The following is an 18,792-nucleotide window of genomic DNA, read 5'->3' on the forward strand; positions in this document are numbered from 1 at the left end:
AGTAAAAAACAGCACTGAAGAATCTCAGTTGAGTATTAGTTGAATATTCTTGTCTGTTCCTTTCTTTCCATTTGATTGTGGTCTTCTGATATGTGTTCACCTAACATCCTGCTCCCTTCACTATGATGCTCAGACTTTGAACTGGAGGCAGAGATTGCTATATTTAGGTCCTGTCTAGATTTGGGAAGTGTACTTGGCAGCAGAGAAATGGAGTCTGCAAAGCTTGTAAAGCCTTTCACCTCTTAAGTCTGAGAATATCAGCCTGCTGATTATAAGATGAATTGCAAACATAAGTAATGGAAAAGGACTGAGAAATAGAGGGAAGATGTCTACTATTTGGAGAAAGTGAGCCAATGAAAGGAGTGAGAAAGGAATTAAAAACAAGCAAACTAACAAACTGATGCAGTTTTTGGAGAGCCAGCACCTTAGCTATGGAGAGAGGCATACTTTAAGTCTGTTAGAGAAAGAATTACAAGGACACGAACAATGGAAGACAGCATGAACCCCAGTATCTGATTGTCACTGGAAAGTTGAAAAAGAGCAAGAAAACAGAGCTAAACCTGACTGAAGTTGGGTTTTGAGTGGGGTTTTTTTGGGTTGTTTTTTTTTTCGTTTGGTTGTTTTTTTTGGGTTTTTTTTGCACAGAGTTTATGTGAGTTAAACTTTTTTTGTGTTTTTCTGGTTCAGATTGTGATATTAAGCGATAAGATGGAAAAATAATTTGCGATTATAAAGGACAGATTTGGGGTTTTTTTGTTATTTCCATTTTCCAAGTAAAAATTTCACAGGCAAGAGAACCATTTCTACAACTAGTCAAGCTATATCATTACTTGTGTGAAAATATGGTGATACTTTGCAAAATGGCTTAGTATGATTATGAAAACAACTGAAAACAGTTACTAGTATTTTTTTGTCTATTAGATGATGATTTCCATGTTCCAAAGCCATATAAAACTTACTGAAGGTAATACTACACTGCATGGTCTCTCCTAAGAAAGCCATTAATGTATCTGAGAGAAAAGAGGTAAAAGCTGAGCACAGAAAAGTCCTGTCTGATTTGATGGAGCTGTTCAGTAAGTCGGGTGGTTAAACACCTTGGTGTTCTGGCTGTTTGGCCTTTTTTTTCTGCTTTTCATGATCTGTAAGTAGTCTTTGGCTTTTGGCATTCTCTTTCGTGGAGTTTGAACAGCATGTTCTAGAAGTGAGCTTTTGGAATTATTTTTAATTCCAAAGATTGAGTTAGTAGTCTATCATTCTGGTTTTGGTTGGGTTTTGTTTGTTTGGGGGTTTTTGGTTTTGTTTTTTGTTTCTTTCCCCCCACCCCCCATACATAAAATAAAGATGTATATGGAAAAAATGCTTCTTAAGCTTTTAAGGGTTGCTGAGTTGTCACCATTTAAGGAACACCTTAGATTACAGGCTTCATAAAGGCAAATGAAGTTCCAATATTTGAGTTGCAATCTCAGCAGTGCTGTGATTCTTCTGAATAATGATGTTTAGAGTATAGTGCTGCTTTGAGTACCTTCAGATTAGAGTAGAAAACTGCCTATGTATCAAGTGATGCTATTGCAAGGAATAAAAAGGGATCTCTGGTTTTCTGCAAAAGCTGCCTGCAGCAATTGTGAAGGAAATAGTGGCAAATAATGACATAAAAGGTCATTTTATTGAAAATAAGCTGCATAGAATTTGGTATAGATGTCATACCTTTTGCTTTCCTGAGGCTGTGATCGTATATACTTGATCATAGTATGAGTTACAGAGGCTACGACAGAATGATTTTCACAGGTTATCTTTCTTCACTAGCTGTATTTGTTAACCAAAAACATGCCGGTTTTCATCTTATTCAGCATCTCTCCTTATCTTATTGTATTAACGTAACAAAACTTACATGCTAAACCAAATTTTCAGGCAGGTAATAAGTATCATACTTTTATATTTGGTTCTCTCCAACTAAGCTTAAAAAGAAGTAACGTGCCTATTCTCAAGTATGAATACAGACAAGGGGAAGAAAATTTAGACTGTTTAGCTTAAAGAGAGTATTTTACCATTTTCCATAGAGTATTCTGTGAGTATGCAGAACTCTCCAGTATTTGTTTGATAAAGTATACTTTTGTCATTATAGACTGTAACTAGTAATCCCTCCTGCTTTCACACAACTTCAAATTTATCTGTTAAAAAAAAAAAAACAAACAAAAAACAAAAACACAGCAAAAGAAAAACCCATACAGGAAAGGGCTAGTTACAACTGGGAGATACTATGTTCTTTTAAGTAGCTACAAGCTACCCTGGTTTGGACCTCATCTTTTAGCATTTTTCCTAAATGGTGACCAACTAAATCTTAGAGCAATTAAGTAGTGAAAACAGTTAACACGGACTAACCCTTATACTCATATTATGTCTTCTGCTTTACCAGCAAATGGTGATAGCTTGTTGATTGTTTATTTTATCTCTAGGCTAAAGCTTTAGCACCATCACTAGATTCCAGCCAAAATCCTCCTTTATTAGGAAATAATGAAGTAATATTTTCTTAGTGTTTCTGGATTAGTACAGGGTATAGCTGTCAAAGAACACTACTTTTGTTCTGTTTAGACTTTTGGCTGAAGGACAGATCTACACCTTAGTACAGATAACAGCCAATCTCTGTCTGTCATCAGCATGCTTTATTTTTACTGTTTTTCCATGTGTCTTGGAATACATGTAGCCTGAGTGTGGCAAAAAAAGCACTTTCTTTTACTCTCTTTACACATGGAAAGAGTAGTTTTCCTTATTGAGGTAGGTGCAGTTAAGTTACTTAAGCAGCTATGTAATCCTTCTTTGCCAAAGTAGTATCACTGTTGTGTTTAAGACTAAGTTCAGCATACAGGGCTCATATTAGGGATGATGTTTCTTTAGTCATTTGAAAGAAAGATATCTTCTTCCCAAACTTCAAGTTACTAATGCAAGCAGCTTCAGCAGGCACTTCCTCCAGTGCCCTGTCCTCTATTTATGGCAAGCTAATAAAGGGATTGACCCTAAACAGCTCCCTGGCAAATTACTAAGTACTTCTAAATAATTACAAACTAAAAGCTGGACATTTTCTAATGAGAGCTTGAGTAGCATTAGCAAAGCTTAAGGGTTATTTATACCTGTTAAATATTTTAGTTAGACTACTTTGGAGCTCCCTTTTTCTTAATTGCTCAAGAGTTTAGGGAAGACAGAAATGCATGACAACTTTTTATTTTTGTATCAAGTGCAACATTGCAAGGAACAGATAAAACTCAGTTTACTAGTCCCATAGTATACAGAACTGAAAAACGCATTCTGCCATGCTGCAGGCACTGTGCGTAAGAACCTGGTCAAAATTTCAGTGCAATTGTGACTGGAAGAGCAAAGCAGTGCTATTACTGTTACAACTGTATGTATCCCAGTGTCATTAATACATTTATGGTAAAGCAGAATGGCTACCACTCCAGTGTATGAGCAATCCCATGAATTAGATTTTACATCTAGAACAGCAAGCAAAGGAATCAATGCTAATCACCTTAATGAGGTGAGGTAACAAACCCAGTTTAAAGAATATGTTGAGCCAATTGATCAAAACAGAAGAAATTTTAAGCTGAAAATACCTGGTTTTATCTAGTAGGGAGAATTGGAAATTGGGCAGTAATAGGTGGCCCAAGGATTCTGCTTCCTAGCTTTTGCTCAGTCTTCATCTGTAGCACTGCAGAGGCCTTCAGCCAAGAAGTTTTTCCTCAAGCTACTAGCAAGTGTAACTGACCACCATCTATACCTTTCTAGCTGTTAGTTCTGGAACAAGTCCTTGCATCACCACTGTCTGAGACAGGCATTTCTACTGCAGGTAGGTATCAAGTTTCTTCTTGATGTTGTCAAAGGAATCCACTCCCATATAGTCAGCTTGGCCCTGTTCCCACCGTTCCTTGCGTTCTTCTGAAGATTCAGTTGGTAATAGTGGTGATACTGATACGTGGGACACTGCCTCTGTAACTTCTGCCTAAAAGGAAAAGCAGAGTAAAAATATACAAGTACTTTGTACAGCTAAAACGAGCAACAGGCCATAAAATGGGACAAGAAAGTAGCTGCTATCATGCACAGTAGCAAGCAGTGCCAATAGGAAGGGATTGTGCAGCTTTCCTAGCAAAATAACAAAGCAGAGTTACAGAAGTTAGCAGGGGAGGAAAAAAAAGAAAAAAAGTAAAGTTTAAGTTCTTCATACCTCTCTACAGAAGCCACAAGAGAAAGCCAGAGTATAGACCAAGCCCGATAGCTGCAAATAGTTTGTTAGAAAGATGCAAGATTACCAAGAGAAGCACATCTTAAGAGATCAGTAACTTTGGTCTTAGAAAGGCTGAGAACTTAAACTGGCCCATGTACTAAGCTAAGACTAAGAAGTCTGCAGTCATGCAGGCTACTAAATTCTGTGAATGAGAACTAGAGTTAGAAGCGTTACTTTGGTTTTAAAAAGTATTGGCATTCATCACTGCCTGTTTATGTAAGTATTGATTCTCTAGTTATCTTAGGCTTACCTAAATGTGATTCACCATGCAAGATGTGTATGTACATATTTGCATGCTGAACCGGGGTTCTTCTGCTTGAGAACCTTATTAGCTGCAACACACTGAGAGCTGGGCCCTTCTCTGTATACATTAAAGAAATTAGTACATCAAAGAAGTTACTACAGTACAATATCTGGTGCAACATTAGCTACCTACAGAGTTTGTTTTAGGCAAGCATACAGCTATGTCCAAGACCTGTCTAGCATGCTTCTCTTTTGTAGTATTATTTATTCCAAGCTTAAAAGGACAAAACTAAAATACCCTGCGCATCCCACAAACTAAACCACACCCATGCTTTGAGATGGACAGAGGGAAGGGAAATTGATGCAATGGTAAATAACCTGTCATCCATACTTAGGCATGGATGTACAAGACTATTAGAGCACGTACCATGTTTGCCCCTGTAGTAATTTCTTTAACAATTCCGTGCTGTTCTAGTAATGGTAAAACATCAGCTATGTAGGTATCCCACCACATGTTGAGGAATTCTGGGTGAACTATTTTAGGGTCGTCCATGTTGCCCTTTATGCTTTTTGTTCTGGAGTCATATGTATAGTTCCATGGCTTTGTGCTTCCCAGGAAATGCACGACCTTAGTATTTGCACCAAACCTGTTGGACAGAAAAATTTTAGAAGCCAGTTTGTACATGTGTCTAGAAAATGAGTTTTGACTGGCAGACATAATTTCTTCTAACCTGCTATTTCTTATTTGTCCAGAAAACAGAAATATGAATATATTTAGGAGGCTAAATGCTAAATGATTGAACTGCCAATGCCTATTGAGACTGAAAGCATTGCAATACAACAGAAACAATGCAAACTGAATTCTACATTACACTAGTCAGAATGCAGCCAAAACCTAGTGGTCTGGGCTATTTAAATACTTACAGACAACTCAAGCCTTTAGGGTGATGTCCATAGCTCAGGAGAGAGCAGTCTCAAGCAGCCGTTGCAATCGGAACTGGTTTTAAAAGTGAAAAAGATTCTACTCCAAAGTCAGCAAGCCAGAGAGTTAAGCATTACAAGTATTATGTGGAAAAGGGTCAGTATTAACAGTTAAACCTTTCAGTTTATAGCCCTGTAGAAATGGATCATTGGCTGCCTCTGCTGCAAGAAGACCATGTCCCTGCAAAATAATAACTTTGTGTAACCAAGGCATTTCAGAAGACTCCTGATCTTGGTGCAGCGGGGTCTTGCTAGACTTAGCCCTTACTTAACCCTTATTTCCTAAATAACCTTAGGGCAGCCATGCATGGGTTTGGTGGTGGGCTGGCTTGTTTTTTTGGTTTTTTTTTTCCTTTTTGAAACCATTTAAACTCCATTTTCAATATGGACTTCCAGCTTTGCCCCAACTGTTATCAGTATGTTCTTTGGTATTAAAAGTATAGCCAAGATGCACCTCTTCTCAAGTAAAGAACTTGACACTGAAAGAGACAACATTCATTTCATTCTCCTACAGTTCCAGAACTAGGTTTCAGCTTGATTCAGTTTTGTGAACAAGCAATACCAGTCTCTCTACTACCAGTGACTATCTCACCTAGTTCAGTTTATATCACTTTAGGCTTTCTTCTCAACATAATATGACTGAAATGGAGAGTAATGTCAAAGTAGCTTGTCTAACATTTTATTAAGCAGACGCAGATCATTTTGACCGGGACTCAGGCATTAAAGAGTTTTACATATGGAGACAATACAGGTGTGTTTCAAAAGCCATAGAATATTCAAACTGAGTATGCGTGTGGGTGGGGGTGTGGGTTTCATACTATTTTAAGGTTCTTGACTGTATTTCAATGTTCATGTTCAATGTTTTGAATATAACCGATCTTATTGCAGAATGAAGACTTATGTGTGTGTGAAAGGCCAAGTATTTGCATTAACTGCATGCCAAAAAGTGTCTTCAAGAGCTCAGTTACAGGGCTTTAACTTTAAACCCCAAAAGTAAAGATTGAGCAGAAGGGAACTACCTTAGTTTTATCAGCTGTCACAGTACTAAGCAACCTGAGTTTTCTTCATCTGAGGCTGCTGCTGTTCTGAAGAAACTTATGGTTCAAAAAATCAAGGGTATTTAAGCTAGAGAATAGAATGCGTAAGAAGTATCATGTGACACTTGTTACGAATGGAGAAGTGTACTCTTGGTATCTTGTCCACTTACGGTCAGAACAACAGATGCCAAGCTTCTACAATGTTTTCAGTATCTGCCTTCTAGATACTTTCTGGATCTGCAATATTTGATTTTGACATTTAAGCTCAACTGTTAGGAAGCTTTATGTCCACACTGGCCTCAGCAACTAATCTGTCTTTCCCCATCTCCCAGAAAAGTCCTTCATCAATGTTTTGAAGTTAGAGAGCATTTGTCATGAATTGGCATTTTCCTTTGGGAAAAGGATTACTGAGACTGCTGTGAAATCTAGTCTCGCTGTACAAAGCTGCAAAAAACTTAGCTATTGCTGTCAGTAGGTTTAAATTTCACTATATTCCAACCGCTGATTATCAGGAGTGTAGCTGCTGATCTAACCAAGGGAACTTGTTCCACCTATTGAGCAGGGAATTTTACTTGCAAGGGCTGCACTGTCAGCATTCTACTTTTGAAGGCCTGGTGAATTCAGTTAAGCAGCTGATTCAATCGGTTGAAGGGAATTTTTGTCAGGAGCTCCCAGATCCAATTAGTCTTCCGTGGCAACAAAGTAATTTGTAAAATTAAGGTCATGTGACTAACAGCCAGCCATGGAAAGAGGACATACTTTACAACAGATGTTAGTTTATCGAATGCTATCCAGCTACTTAGTCATTCTGAGGCTTGCATATATTTCTTTAAATAAGTGTTCCACTTTTAGCATGACAAGATTCCAAATAGTATTCTGATCACAAGACATAGTTTGATCTTGAGCCAGCAAGCCCTGCTTATGCTAGCTGCTGCTTTAGACACTAGTAACCTGATGTCATTCAGAGATCAGATTGTTTTTATGCAATTGGCACTTTCCCTCCCCCCTTGCCCCCAACTTCTGCAGCTCATAATAGATAAAGAGTTTCTGTGTAACACTTCAGCTTTCCTTCTTTCCCCCGCCCCCTTCCTCCTGGGTTATTGTAACACTTTGAGTAACCCTGCCTCTGACAGTTTACTCACATGCCAAACTAATGCTGCTAGCTAGGGAGGATACAGTCTTCATCACAGAGGAAACATGCAATGAAATGTGCTTGGCTGTAGTCTTTGTTCCATCTTGCTGTTACTTAAGGAACTGACAGAGGTCTCAAAAGACTGTTAGGGGAGAATTCTAGCTTGCTACAAATCTTTGTTCACCACGCTTATTTGAATGGTGGAGGTTGGTTACATGAAACTGTAACTCCTGGTTGTTACATACCCTAAGTAATTTGAGTGAGAAAAGGGGAAGTTATCTAAGTGGGACGAAGGATACCACCAGGGACATGCTGAAGTTCAGCTCAAGCTGATTAAAGAGCCTATTGCCATTGGTTAGAACTGTACTACACTGTATCCTATACCGGAGGAGTGGTTCTTCCTTTTGCAAGTGACCTGTCAAATGTGCTTACTCTAAATCAACTTCAGGGTTATCACCAGGGATGAGTGGTTCAAGCTACAGGTACAGCTGTCTCTCTGCATTTATCTTGAGATGATTCATTTGACTTACATCAATTCAACCTTTTCTTTTTTTTTTAAGAGAAGAAATTATTATATATTGAGTGACAGTAACAGCCTCCTTCTAGAAAACCTGTGTAAGCTCACATCGTGCCTGTTCATTCTGTTACAAGAAATTAGTTTATGTAAGCTCTGAAAGTCTTCTCGAAGTTTTCAACTTACGCTTTAAATGCTGGAAGGTAGGAATATACAGAAGTGCTGCTCAAATTATAAATAAACGGTAGATGTTTACTCATGTCTGTTGTTGCCCAGCTGCTGAAGAAGGTGTTTAATAACCCCTGATCTGCACCTAAAAGAGAAAGCATTAATAGGCTACAAGCAACAGACAGCTGTTTGAGGATCTTTTTCAATCACTTCACTAAGTAAGAGTCGGTAATGCAGTTACCATGTCCAGTAGAAGTCTGGCACAGAGCACTAAAGTTCTATTTCTGAACAACCCCTCAAACCCTGCAGTCTTTGAATATTCCAAAAATGTGGAGAACGAAATAGTATGTATGGGGTTACTTTTAACTGCTGCTCACAAACTCTGCCATTCGGTTTCTTTTATAGCTTAAATTCAATCTGGATAAGGCAGCAAAAAAACCCCACAATAAAACAGTACAACTGAGCACTGTTCAGCTTCAGGAAAGCTGTAGCTCAGAAGATCAAATGGCAACAATCAGTTTTATTACTTATGCTTACAGATGCATCATCTCACTGCAGGAGCTAGGGTATCAGTGGCCTGTTAGACCTGCAGTCCCAGATGCATCTACCTCCACAGTGATCTGGTAAGAAAAGCATATTTAATCTTGGTGACAACTCTAGAAAAACTCCATCAAATCCCTTAACAGACAATAGGCGTTCCTAGTTCTGTAGTAAAAAGCTCCTGACTGACCGTTAAATGAGGATAATCTGTGTTCAGAGGGGTCACCCAGCTTGCAAGTAGAGGTTGTTACAAGGTTAAGTGAGTCTGAAGTTGTTTGGTATCTCAGTAGTAGATTAGCTAAAAAAATAAATAAGTATAGCCTACAGGCCAGAGCAGACTAGTTTATAAGCAGTGATCGAGAAGAAAAAACCTATTTATTTATATCCATTCATTCTTTATTGCAATGAATATGGTTAGTCTTTAAATGGAAATAATTCCTCTTCTCAAGGAGATTGAAGGGAGTCCTCCAGCTTTCACTTGCTGTACTCTTTCACCTATAACTGCATTCACAAGTAACATTACTAAAGAGTAGGTAAATGGATAGCTTAGGGTATTAGTAGACAACATTTCATTTTAATCTTTCTTTTTCTCAAGCACTCAGTCTCTGCTGACTCAGGAAAAGGTTTTTATTGGCCTATGATTCGATTTAGGGCAGTATTAAGGCTTATACCATCAGTGCTGTTTGAGCACAATTTGCTTTTTGCAACTGCAGTATCTAGACGCTGGGCATAAACTTAGATGTACAAGCAGTACACTGACAAATATAAATTCTAGGTATCCTGTTACAGCTGTCAGCATACATGCAGATTGCAGAGTGAGAAACTGCCTGGAGATTCAGTCTGGTAATTTCAAACCTCTGACTTGCCTCTCAACACATAAAGGAAGGAAAGCACTTTTGAAGAAGTTGTGTCCATCAGAAGAAAACCGAAGGGGCAGCAACAGTGTATTGAACTTACCCTACAGGACTTTCTCTCTCTCAGGTTGTACATACTCGGCTTTTTTTTTTTTCAGATTGCATTCATTTGTGCCAAAGCAGACAATGAAAGCAGCATCTAGCTGTCCTAATTCAGACTTCAACAACAGACTTCGGTAGTCTGGTTATATAAACAGGATCTCAGACACAAGGTGAAAAATCAGGCAGTACTCACACTAACTACATATTTACAGATGCATATGAAGGTACAATACAGCAACACTGTACAAGCAACTATTTTGGATCCCAGGCTAAAGAGCCAGAGGATTGTTTAAGCAATAGCAACATTCTTAAGGTAGCAGTACTACCAGATTTCTTCTAAAACCAAACTTTTCTTTCCCATCCACTACTTTTAGATGGTATCTAGAGTAGTTGCATGACGTGTTCTTTATTATCCAGAAAGGTGAAGTTTAGACAGAGTACATGTCTACATAAGTAGCCATCATTCTGCCATTTCTGGAAAACAGCACTACATAGGAGGGACCCATCTGCTATTACATGCAAGAAATATTCTGGAAGGTCTTCCATTCCCCTAGTTACAACTACTGCAGACAAAGTACTTGCAGTTTGACTTCAACTACACACAGTTTGGTAGCTTGTTACGTTTGCATCCCTATGTCCTGTTAAAAGCAGTGACCCTTCACAGGTTTCTGTTACTAAGTTTCCTAGAAACTTTTATTACTCTCTAGGTCAATTTAATTTTCAATCCCCTTTCTCCCTACCAAGTTCCTGAGCTCGGCAGTAGCTTATATGGACAGCTAGGTCTCCATGGTCTCATTACTCAGATCACTGCTACCATTTAATAAAAACTAGGTAAATTTTGAAGAAGTAAAAACTGCAGTTCTAGAAATTTGATACTTAAACAATTAACCCACTATTTTTGCTGTAAAGTGCTGCAACAATTGCTTTGCATTTAGAACACAGAGGAAGTTTCACCATTGCACGGCTTTAGCTTTCAAGTCAGCATATTGTAGAAGCAGTTCTATTCTTTTAAAGGACAGGGGCCTTCAGCCTAGAAGATCTGGTCTGCTAGCAGTCAAGCACAAAGCTCAAAGGAGACAACCACCAACTCTCAGATGTTCCCAAAGCTACAGATCAGTCAGTTTGCACAAAGATGTGCGTTTGGGTTTTTTTTTTTTGGTTGGTTGCTTTTTGGAGGGGTTGGATGGTACTTTTTGGGGTCGGGGGGAGAGGGGTGGCTTTCTGTTCGTTTGTTTTTGGTGTTTGTGGGAGGTTTTGTTTGTTTGAATGCAACAATTCAGAATTATGCTATAAATTTTGCCATAGCTGGTGATCAATTTGTACCCAATATGTGAGAGCACACACAAAGCTACCAACTGCTACCTTGTCAGGAGCAAGGTACAGACCTTCATTACATGGCAGTACTCATTTTCATGGCATAGCATTGAGCATGCAACTGTGACTAATATTCTTTAGAAGGGCACACACAAGAGTCCCTACTGTAACAAGGATTATTCTGCAGACTAGGAGTGACATCTGGAAATTTTACTTTTTACAAAGTACAGAGAGGTAAGTCAACAGGCTAGCTCATTACCTGCTATCTGAGAGTTCTATCTTATGGTCTTATTTACATAGTTTTCTGTAGTTTTTTAAGTCAGATTTTGTTTTGTACCACAGTAGTTACATAACAAAATTAAGTGTCGGGAGACAATGATACTCAGAAGCCTTTAACAATAGCAGTCTCCAAGTAACATATGCTTTTACTGCAGTGGTAACAGATTTAGTACACTTACAGGACGGCAGAATTTAGCTTCTCAAGCTTAAACCTGGTACAGTGGCTGATCCCAAGTGACTTATAGCGGGAAGCAGCCACAGCTACATGCACTTGATATTGGGAAACAGACAGTCACCACCCTATAATGACAGGAAGCCATCACATAGCATACGAAGAGATAGTTGTATCTTCAAATGTTTGATTCTCTGAAGCTGTGCTTAAGTTGAACAGTGCTATTTTTTTGTAGCTGCTCGAGTCAGTATAGGACATCCAAGCCTTGAGTGTTAGGAATGTCTGAAGCATAGTACCGGAGTTTCATTTCTTGTTATATGATTTCTTGTTACATGATTCTACACTCTTAATGCTTACAGCTGTTAATTTGGAGGCCAAACTCAGTTTTTATTTCACGAAGCCTGAAAAAAGTAGTTTTACTACATATTGTAACGATAGCCTCTGTTTCTGAGAAGGACACAATTTTTGTGTAGTTAGACTGAGAATTCTATCATACAGAGTCCCCATGAGATGTATGTAGTTACTGAGCCATCCCAACTACTGTCACCATTTTGGTCTAACTTAGATTGAAATACAAATTAATACATACCATCAAAGCTGCCTTTCTCTGTGGCAAACTGTAACAGCTGACTGTATGTTTCAATGGAAGGTCGGTAAACAAAAACTCCTGAATTAAAACAGTCGGGCCAGCCTGGATCTGGTGCTGCAGACAGCTCTTCTCTCTCAAAAAGCTCATCTATATTTGACAAAACCTAATTGTAAAGGGGTTAAAAAAATGTTTTTAGGTTAGGAATTGCAGTATCACATTTTAATGGATTTTGGCATCAACCTTAAGATGTGAAAGAAAGCTCTTGTATCAGTGCTCATCTTATGGAAGACGATACTTTACAGAAATAGTCCCCACAGACTTCATTACAGTTAATTTAGATTAAAAGGCACACACATTCTTACTGTTACTAGTCCATCTAGTAAAAGGCTTCTATTACCCCTACTCTTAAAAAAAAAAACAACCCACAGAAAAAAAATCCAACAACCCTGATATTAGGTCTTTAAGAGGTACCATGAGACACAGCCACTTACCATTGTGTCTGCATCCATGAAAACACATTTTGAAAACTGCGTCAGTTCCCAGCAGTGAAGCTTTGTTAGTGTGATGCCCAACTCAGGTCTTTTCATTAATGCCAGGTGTGCTGAATCCCCACTATCCAAGACATTTACCAATATGACTTCATCAAAGACTCTTTCCAGCACTCTCCTGGGGAAGAGTCAATTGGCAAGATTTAGTTCTAGTGTTACTCCAACAACAGACCACATGACAGATTCTGTAAAGAGAAGTGGAATAACAGGGAACCTGGCAACATTTCTTGTTGAAAAGAAGTAAGAGTTGACTGCATATGTTGGAATGCACAAGTGCACCTGTCTGCCTCAAAGTTTCTAGATTGTAATGTGCACATTCTGGGGACCAGAGGAGTTTCTTGGGCTTTGTTTTTCTTGCACAAACAGTTTTAGTCGGCATTACCATCAAATCCAGTAAGTCATAGCTATGTAGTACAAACTTTCCACAAACTTTTTTTTTTTTTCATCCAGACTCTGATTTCTGGCAACTTAACAGTCTACTCTGAGCAGGCCATTAAGAAACGGGAAGCTGTTAGACTAGCTTGAGTAGGACAGTAGCTGAATCCTAAACAGCTGAAACACAGTTTTATGCAATACTTACACTGTTCTAGATTTGTGACATCTGGGATATTTGAAACATCTGACTAGACCCAGTTGCTAAAACTTTCTTTATCCCATAAAGTCTTTTCAAGACTGACTTAGTCATGGCTGTGGGTACAGAAATGTTTTGAACCGGTATCATGTTCACTAAAGAGTGATGAACTTTCAGGCAGTGTAGTGAAATTTTGTGGCAGATATCCAACCTTTGCTTTACCATCAATAGAGCATTACCATTAGTTCAAGAGACTAAGGCGTTCACGCTGCTTAAAACAGGAAATGTCTGTAAAGTCTTACTATTCTACAGTGTATCTTGAATGCTCAGCAATTACCAGTACAATTTGAGCCACAGAGCTTGTAAATGAATTTTAGGACTCTGCCTTCCGAGGCAGTCTTTATATTGACAGCTTGGTGTGGACAGTGCTTCTGAACTTAAGGCATACTTTGTTAGTGGAGACAGGGCAAGAAATGCAAGTTCCAGTTACACCACTAGGTATCACTGGTCTAAGGGCATAGTACTAGCTGGCTCGCACTAGCACATAAGGACATTTAGGATTCATCTTAAAAGAGCACACTCACCTAATAGGCTGGAATGGATGTTCCTATATGCAACATCTTAATATTGGTAAGACCATTTAGCTGCCAGGAGACTCCAGGGAGAGTCACTCCATTTTTTTTATTGAGTCACCTCTCATTTGTCTCTATACATTGGTAACTCTTTTCAGAAGAACTTCCCCTTGTAGAGAATCTTGACCTATCATCTGTAGTTCCCAGAGTTATTAACTGTTTTGTTGTTTGTCTTTTTTACCCTCTTACATGTGGAAAGAGAAGCCAGTCCACTCCACAGTGAGACTATTCTAAGGAGGCTGTAGGAAGCAGTTGCCTGTTAATTTCATTTGTTGTACTGTGGTGACCTTGTTAGATGCCTCTGTTGAGCTGCTGATTTGACATACTTGGTGCTACTTTAGTTCTGCTCGCTTTCTTCTCCCATGATAAAATTTGAAGTGTCTGCTAGATTTCAAGAGAGCTTGTGTTATATTATCTCAATCAGGAATATTTCTGCAAAACAAATACCAATCCCCTGCTCCCACCTCCACCTACATACACACAGCACTAACAAATGCACAGGCAATATCACATTGTTGGACAATTCTAAGTAGGACTATAAAAGAGCAAAGACCCAGCTGAAATATCAGTATCAAGTCACGGTTTAGAGCTCTAACTACAGACTATTTGTTTAACTCATCATAGGGAAGAAAGAAAAAACACACACTAAAACATAACAAACAGTTTCATTTTTGAAGAACTTGCAGAACTCCAGATAGTATAGATAAGTTGAATGCTGCTGAAATTAGCTGTTTAGTTTCCAGAGTTTTGAAAGGTTACTATTAAGGAATTTAGCTTCCATTTTTCAACCTGCACATCAGCAGGAACCGTTGCAGTTTGAAGTATGTAAGTGACCTTACCTCATAAGATCTGAGACCTGAGGAGTTATGAGTGCAGTCAGCTTCCTTGTTGTTCTGTACTGTTGCAAGGATGAACCAAGTACCAGTGCTCCTTTCACATAGGAGTCATTTGTGGCTAGAGTCACAAAGGACTGGTCTGGAAGAAATGAACTTGGTCAAGTTAGCATGATCCACTACTTTATTCTGGGAGAGATACATTAGAAACCTAGTATTGTTAGGTAGTCATGCTGTGAGACCTCTAAGATGCAGCCTTAAATTCTGTGTATAGGGGCTTCCTATGTGACTGAAGGAAGCAGATTACTTGCATAGCTATATTTGCTATTGGTAACCTGACACATGGCAAAATGCAGTAAAATGACCCACAAAATCAAGACTGTTGCAAGAGAACGCCAGTTCAAATTTCTCCACAGGTTAAATAATTCATGCCAAATGTAGAGACAATCCAAAAAGTCTAAAGAGCCTTACTTTGGCCGCTAATATGCTAAAAGTGTTTGGAGTCTGTGGGCTTGCTTTTGGCCTAAAGTTAGTAGGGTTTTGTAGAGTTTCTCTAGGTTCAGCTCTCAGCCCTGAAGCTAAAGCAGTGTAAAACTTGCATTTCATTTTCAAATGAAAGTAACTGTTGAATTATATCTTAGACAACAGTTTTAAGTTTTGCTAGCTCAGGATTTTGCAGATGAGTTGTTCTGCAACCCATGATTGCAGCTCTGTCACAAGAATGCAAGATTTAAATGGGAAGTAACTAGTAATAGAAAAAGAAATTTAAAACTTGCAGGAAAAATTTTTACCCTTTGAGCAAAAAGAGGTACTATAATCTTCTGCTCCAGCTGTATCTTAAATATAGCTTAAGGCAGATTGTTTTGCCTTATAGTACTTATTGAGGCCATATTATACAAGCTTTGCATTCTTTCAATTTTCATGTTGTTTCAAACTGCCAGAGTGGGACTGACAAAAGCAAACAAGTAAATTATACAAGTTCTTCCCTGTTAACTATTTTCATGTAGACCTCCTTTCAAAGTTATATCACTTTACAAAGCATGCTCTTTTCTACCAATCCATTTTTCACTCTATCAACAAAAGTTTCTTCCTAAGAATCTCAAGAGTCAAATTTATTTTAGCAACTTTGATTTCTTTTCTTTACAGAAGGTGTTAACTAGGTTAGATCAGAGCGGGAGTTCTGGGCACTTAAAGGCTTACTACCAAGCCTAGTAGTAAGATTAAAATACTGACTCCTTTCAGAAAAATTGTTGTTTGGCGTGACTCCTAAGTTCGCGAGGCAGTCATCGTCAATACCTCTTTAATATAATATCCCCTTAACAGTTGACGACAGAAAATCATGTGCCATAACTGCCTATAAGCTCTGCAAACCTGGTCTGCAAGATCTATAGGCCAGCTACAAAACCTTCTATTTTGCTTAGCAGCAAAACCAACTAGTCCCAAGGGATTTAGATTATAGTGGTCAATCACAAAGATCAAAAAAGCTTCTATAATGCCAGGAATAAAGATATTTTGTTTCAATTCACTTTTAGCTGCCTACTTGTAGTAGCTCATATTCAGCAAGTCTACAGAACAACTTTATGTTTCTTTGAAAGGGCAAGTGTGTAACGTTTTAAGTCGTACGAACATTCTCATAATAGGACAGGGTTTTTCACTAGGTAATTCACATGTTACTACTCAATACATTGAAGTCTGACACTATGCTCTCAGCTCACTAAAAATCCAGTGTAGACAAAGTGGGATTGTGCCCAGCATTCATCTGAGTGTTGCTTGGCTTTTTTTTTTTTTCCCTAGCAGTGTAAGACTAATTCCTAAAGCGACCTTGCCACTGAAAGACAGGTCTTTTCTTCATTAACCTGTTAGCAGCTATACTTCCACTCTGTCTCCTCATCTTCTTGAAACTGAATACTCACACACAAAGGTCTTTACAGAAATAAAGTCAATTTAATGACAGAGTAAAGGCTAAGCAGCCCCCTACTGCATCCTAGCCCTAGGAGGAAACTTTAAAACTTCTTGACAGGATATGAATATTGCCAGCTTGGAAATCATCTAAGTCAGCATAGCTTTCCAAAGTTTTGAATTAACTATGTTCTATTCCACATCTTCTCTAAAGCACATTCATAAGTACATGAGTCAACGCTACAACTCGGGCAAGACCAGCTGCTGCTTATTATCAAAGTTACATCTGCAAAAGACTAGTCCGTTCTACCTAAACAACAGGTATTTCAGCTGTGTGGGTCTCCCTTCTCGTCCTTTTCCCCTCTCCATAAACACTTTCTCCACAGAATCTTATGTTTACACAGCAGCCACTGTTAGGCCCGAAACATAATGAACTCCTGGTGACCGTACGTCTGCAAAACCACATAGAATGAGACAGTTGCACAGCTTCCTAACTGACTTACGCAGACAAAACCACGCTACTTCAGAGACCTCTTTGGCTGCCCAGTTCTATAATACCTCTATAATGCCCAGGCTATAATACCTCTTTGCTAGAGTTTTTGTGCTACCCCTTACACACCCACGACCATCCTAGAAGTCTGAGCTAGGAGCGATCTTTCATTTGATGGCACGCACGAGGTTACTGGAGTGCTTGCCCCCCATCATTTAAAAATTCCCCTGGAAGGTTTTTCGTAGGCATAGCCAGAGTTCACAGGTGCTTGCCTTTCCCCCTATTCTCTGAGTTAGGTGCTAGGACATCTGAAATTTTTTTTGAGTATGGGATTCCTAGAGAGACAGGAGCATCTTATCAAGACATGCATCGGGGAGCAGACTTCCTGCAGGCTTCCAGACCTGAAAATGAAACCGACTCCGCTGACAACTTCAGGTAAAATTAGGAAAAAAAAAAAAAAAGAAAAAAGAAAAAAAAGAACAACAAAAAGACCCAAACAAAAACAAACAAACAAAAAACACGGAAGAAAGAAGCGAGACATAGGTGGTGTGGCGATAAGGACCTACTCATTGCAAAGTATCAAAATCACAGAAATCACAAGCTCTCTCTGGCTTTTCAGGAGAAAGGCTGGGTTTTCCCCTGTGAGCCGCTGTAGCCCTACAGCGGCCCCGCCGGCCCATCCTGCTCTCCGCCACGCTGGCGACATCCCTCCCGTTAGGGGAGGGAGGCTGGGGCAGGGCATCGAGGTGGGCGCGGAGCGAGCCGGCACCGTGCGCGTCCTCTTGAACCGCACAGCGGTGCCCGGCGGGACGGCTCCGACCCCCCCGCGGGCAGCCCCTACCCCACCAGCCGGAGCTCGCTCGCCGCCGGGACGGCTGCCTAAAAATAGGCGCAGCCGCGGCCGCCGCGATCCCGCGGCCGGGAGCGCGTGGCGGCTCCGCGAGCGCGGCCCGCGGCCCTCGCGAAGGGCGGCGCGAGCCGAGCGGGCGCACACTGACCTGCCATGGTGCCCGAACGCAGGTCGGCTGCGGGAAAGGCAACAGAGGCGGTCGCGGCCGTGCTGAGGCCGCCCCTTATATAGGGGCGGGGCCACGAGCGGCACGACTGTGGCAGCGGGAGGAGGCCCCGCCTCGAGGAATCCCCGCGGCGCCGCGGGCGGGGCCGCCGCCATGGCCTCCTGTGGAGGCGGCACGTCACCCCCTTTCCTCCTTCCGGGGCCGGCACCGCGCCCTCGCCGGGAGGCCTCAACCCCCCCGCCTACCCACCCCCGTGCCTCTCGGGTAAAGCGGAGCTTGAAAATACTTCAAAATATTCCACTGCGCGAATAGAGGGTAGGACCGTGTCAGGGTGCTGCGGCTCAGGCTGGGAGCGGGGGTGGTACAGGAGGAGCGTTGCTCCTGTGGCCGCTAAGCCCTGCGGGAAGGACTAAAACCACTGGGAAGAGCCTGGCTCCGTCCCCTTGGCACTCTCCCTGCAGGTGTTTGTACGGGTGGATGAGATGCCCGAACGGTCCCAGCTCTCTCAGCCTTTCCTCGGAGGAGAGATGCTTTCTTGTCCGTCATCCTTATTGCCCTTTGTTGCCCTCTCTCCAGCATGTTCACGTCTTCCATACTGGGGAGCC

General features: G+C 40.4%; 1 protein-coding gene across 2 annotated transcripts; it reads right to left on the reverse strand.

Moving 5' to 3' along the window:
* Positions 1–597: 597 nt before the first annotated feature.
* GYG1 (glycogenin 1) lies at positions 598–18,276 on the reverse strand. 2 transcript variants are annotated; one of them, XM_069023998.1, is made up of 8 exons: positions 18,170–18,276; positions 14,789–14,924; positions 12,690–12,864; positions 12,199–12,361; positions 8,367–8,493; positions 4,944–5,163; positions 4,214–4,264; positions 598–3,991 (listed from the first exon to the last, which is right to left on the reverse strand). In XM_069023998.1, the coding sequence occupies exons 1-8, from the start codon at positions 18,174–18,176 to the stop codon at positions 3,830–3,832; spliced, it is 1,041 nt and encodes a 346-aa protein (XP_068880099.1). In that variant the 5' UTR covers positions 18,177–18,276; the 3' UTR covers positions 598–3,829. The 2 variants fall into 2 exon arrangements, with proteins under 2 accessions (XP_068880099.1, XP_068880100.1); XM_069023999.1 differs by lacking the exon at positions 4,214–4,264.
* Between the last annotated feature and the right edge of the window lie 516 nt (positions 18,277–18,792).

This window comes from Aphelocoma coerulescens, chromosome 9 (assembly GCF_041296385.1).
Source record: "Aphelocoma coerulescens isolate FSJ_1873_10779 chromosome 9, UR_Acoe_1.0, whole genome shotgun sequence".
In the NCBI taxonomy this organism is placed as follows: Eukaryota; Metazoa; Chordata; class Aves; order Passeriformes; family Corvidae; genus Aphelocoma; species Aphelocoma coerulescens.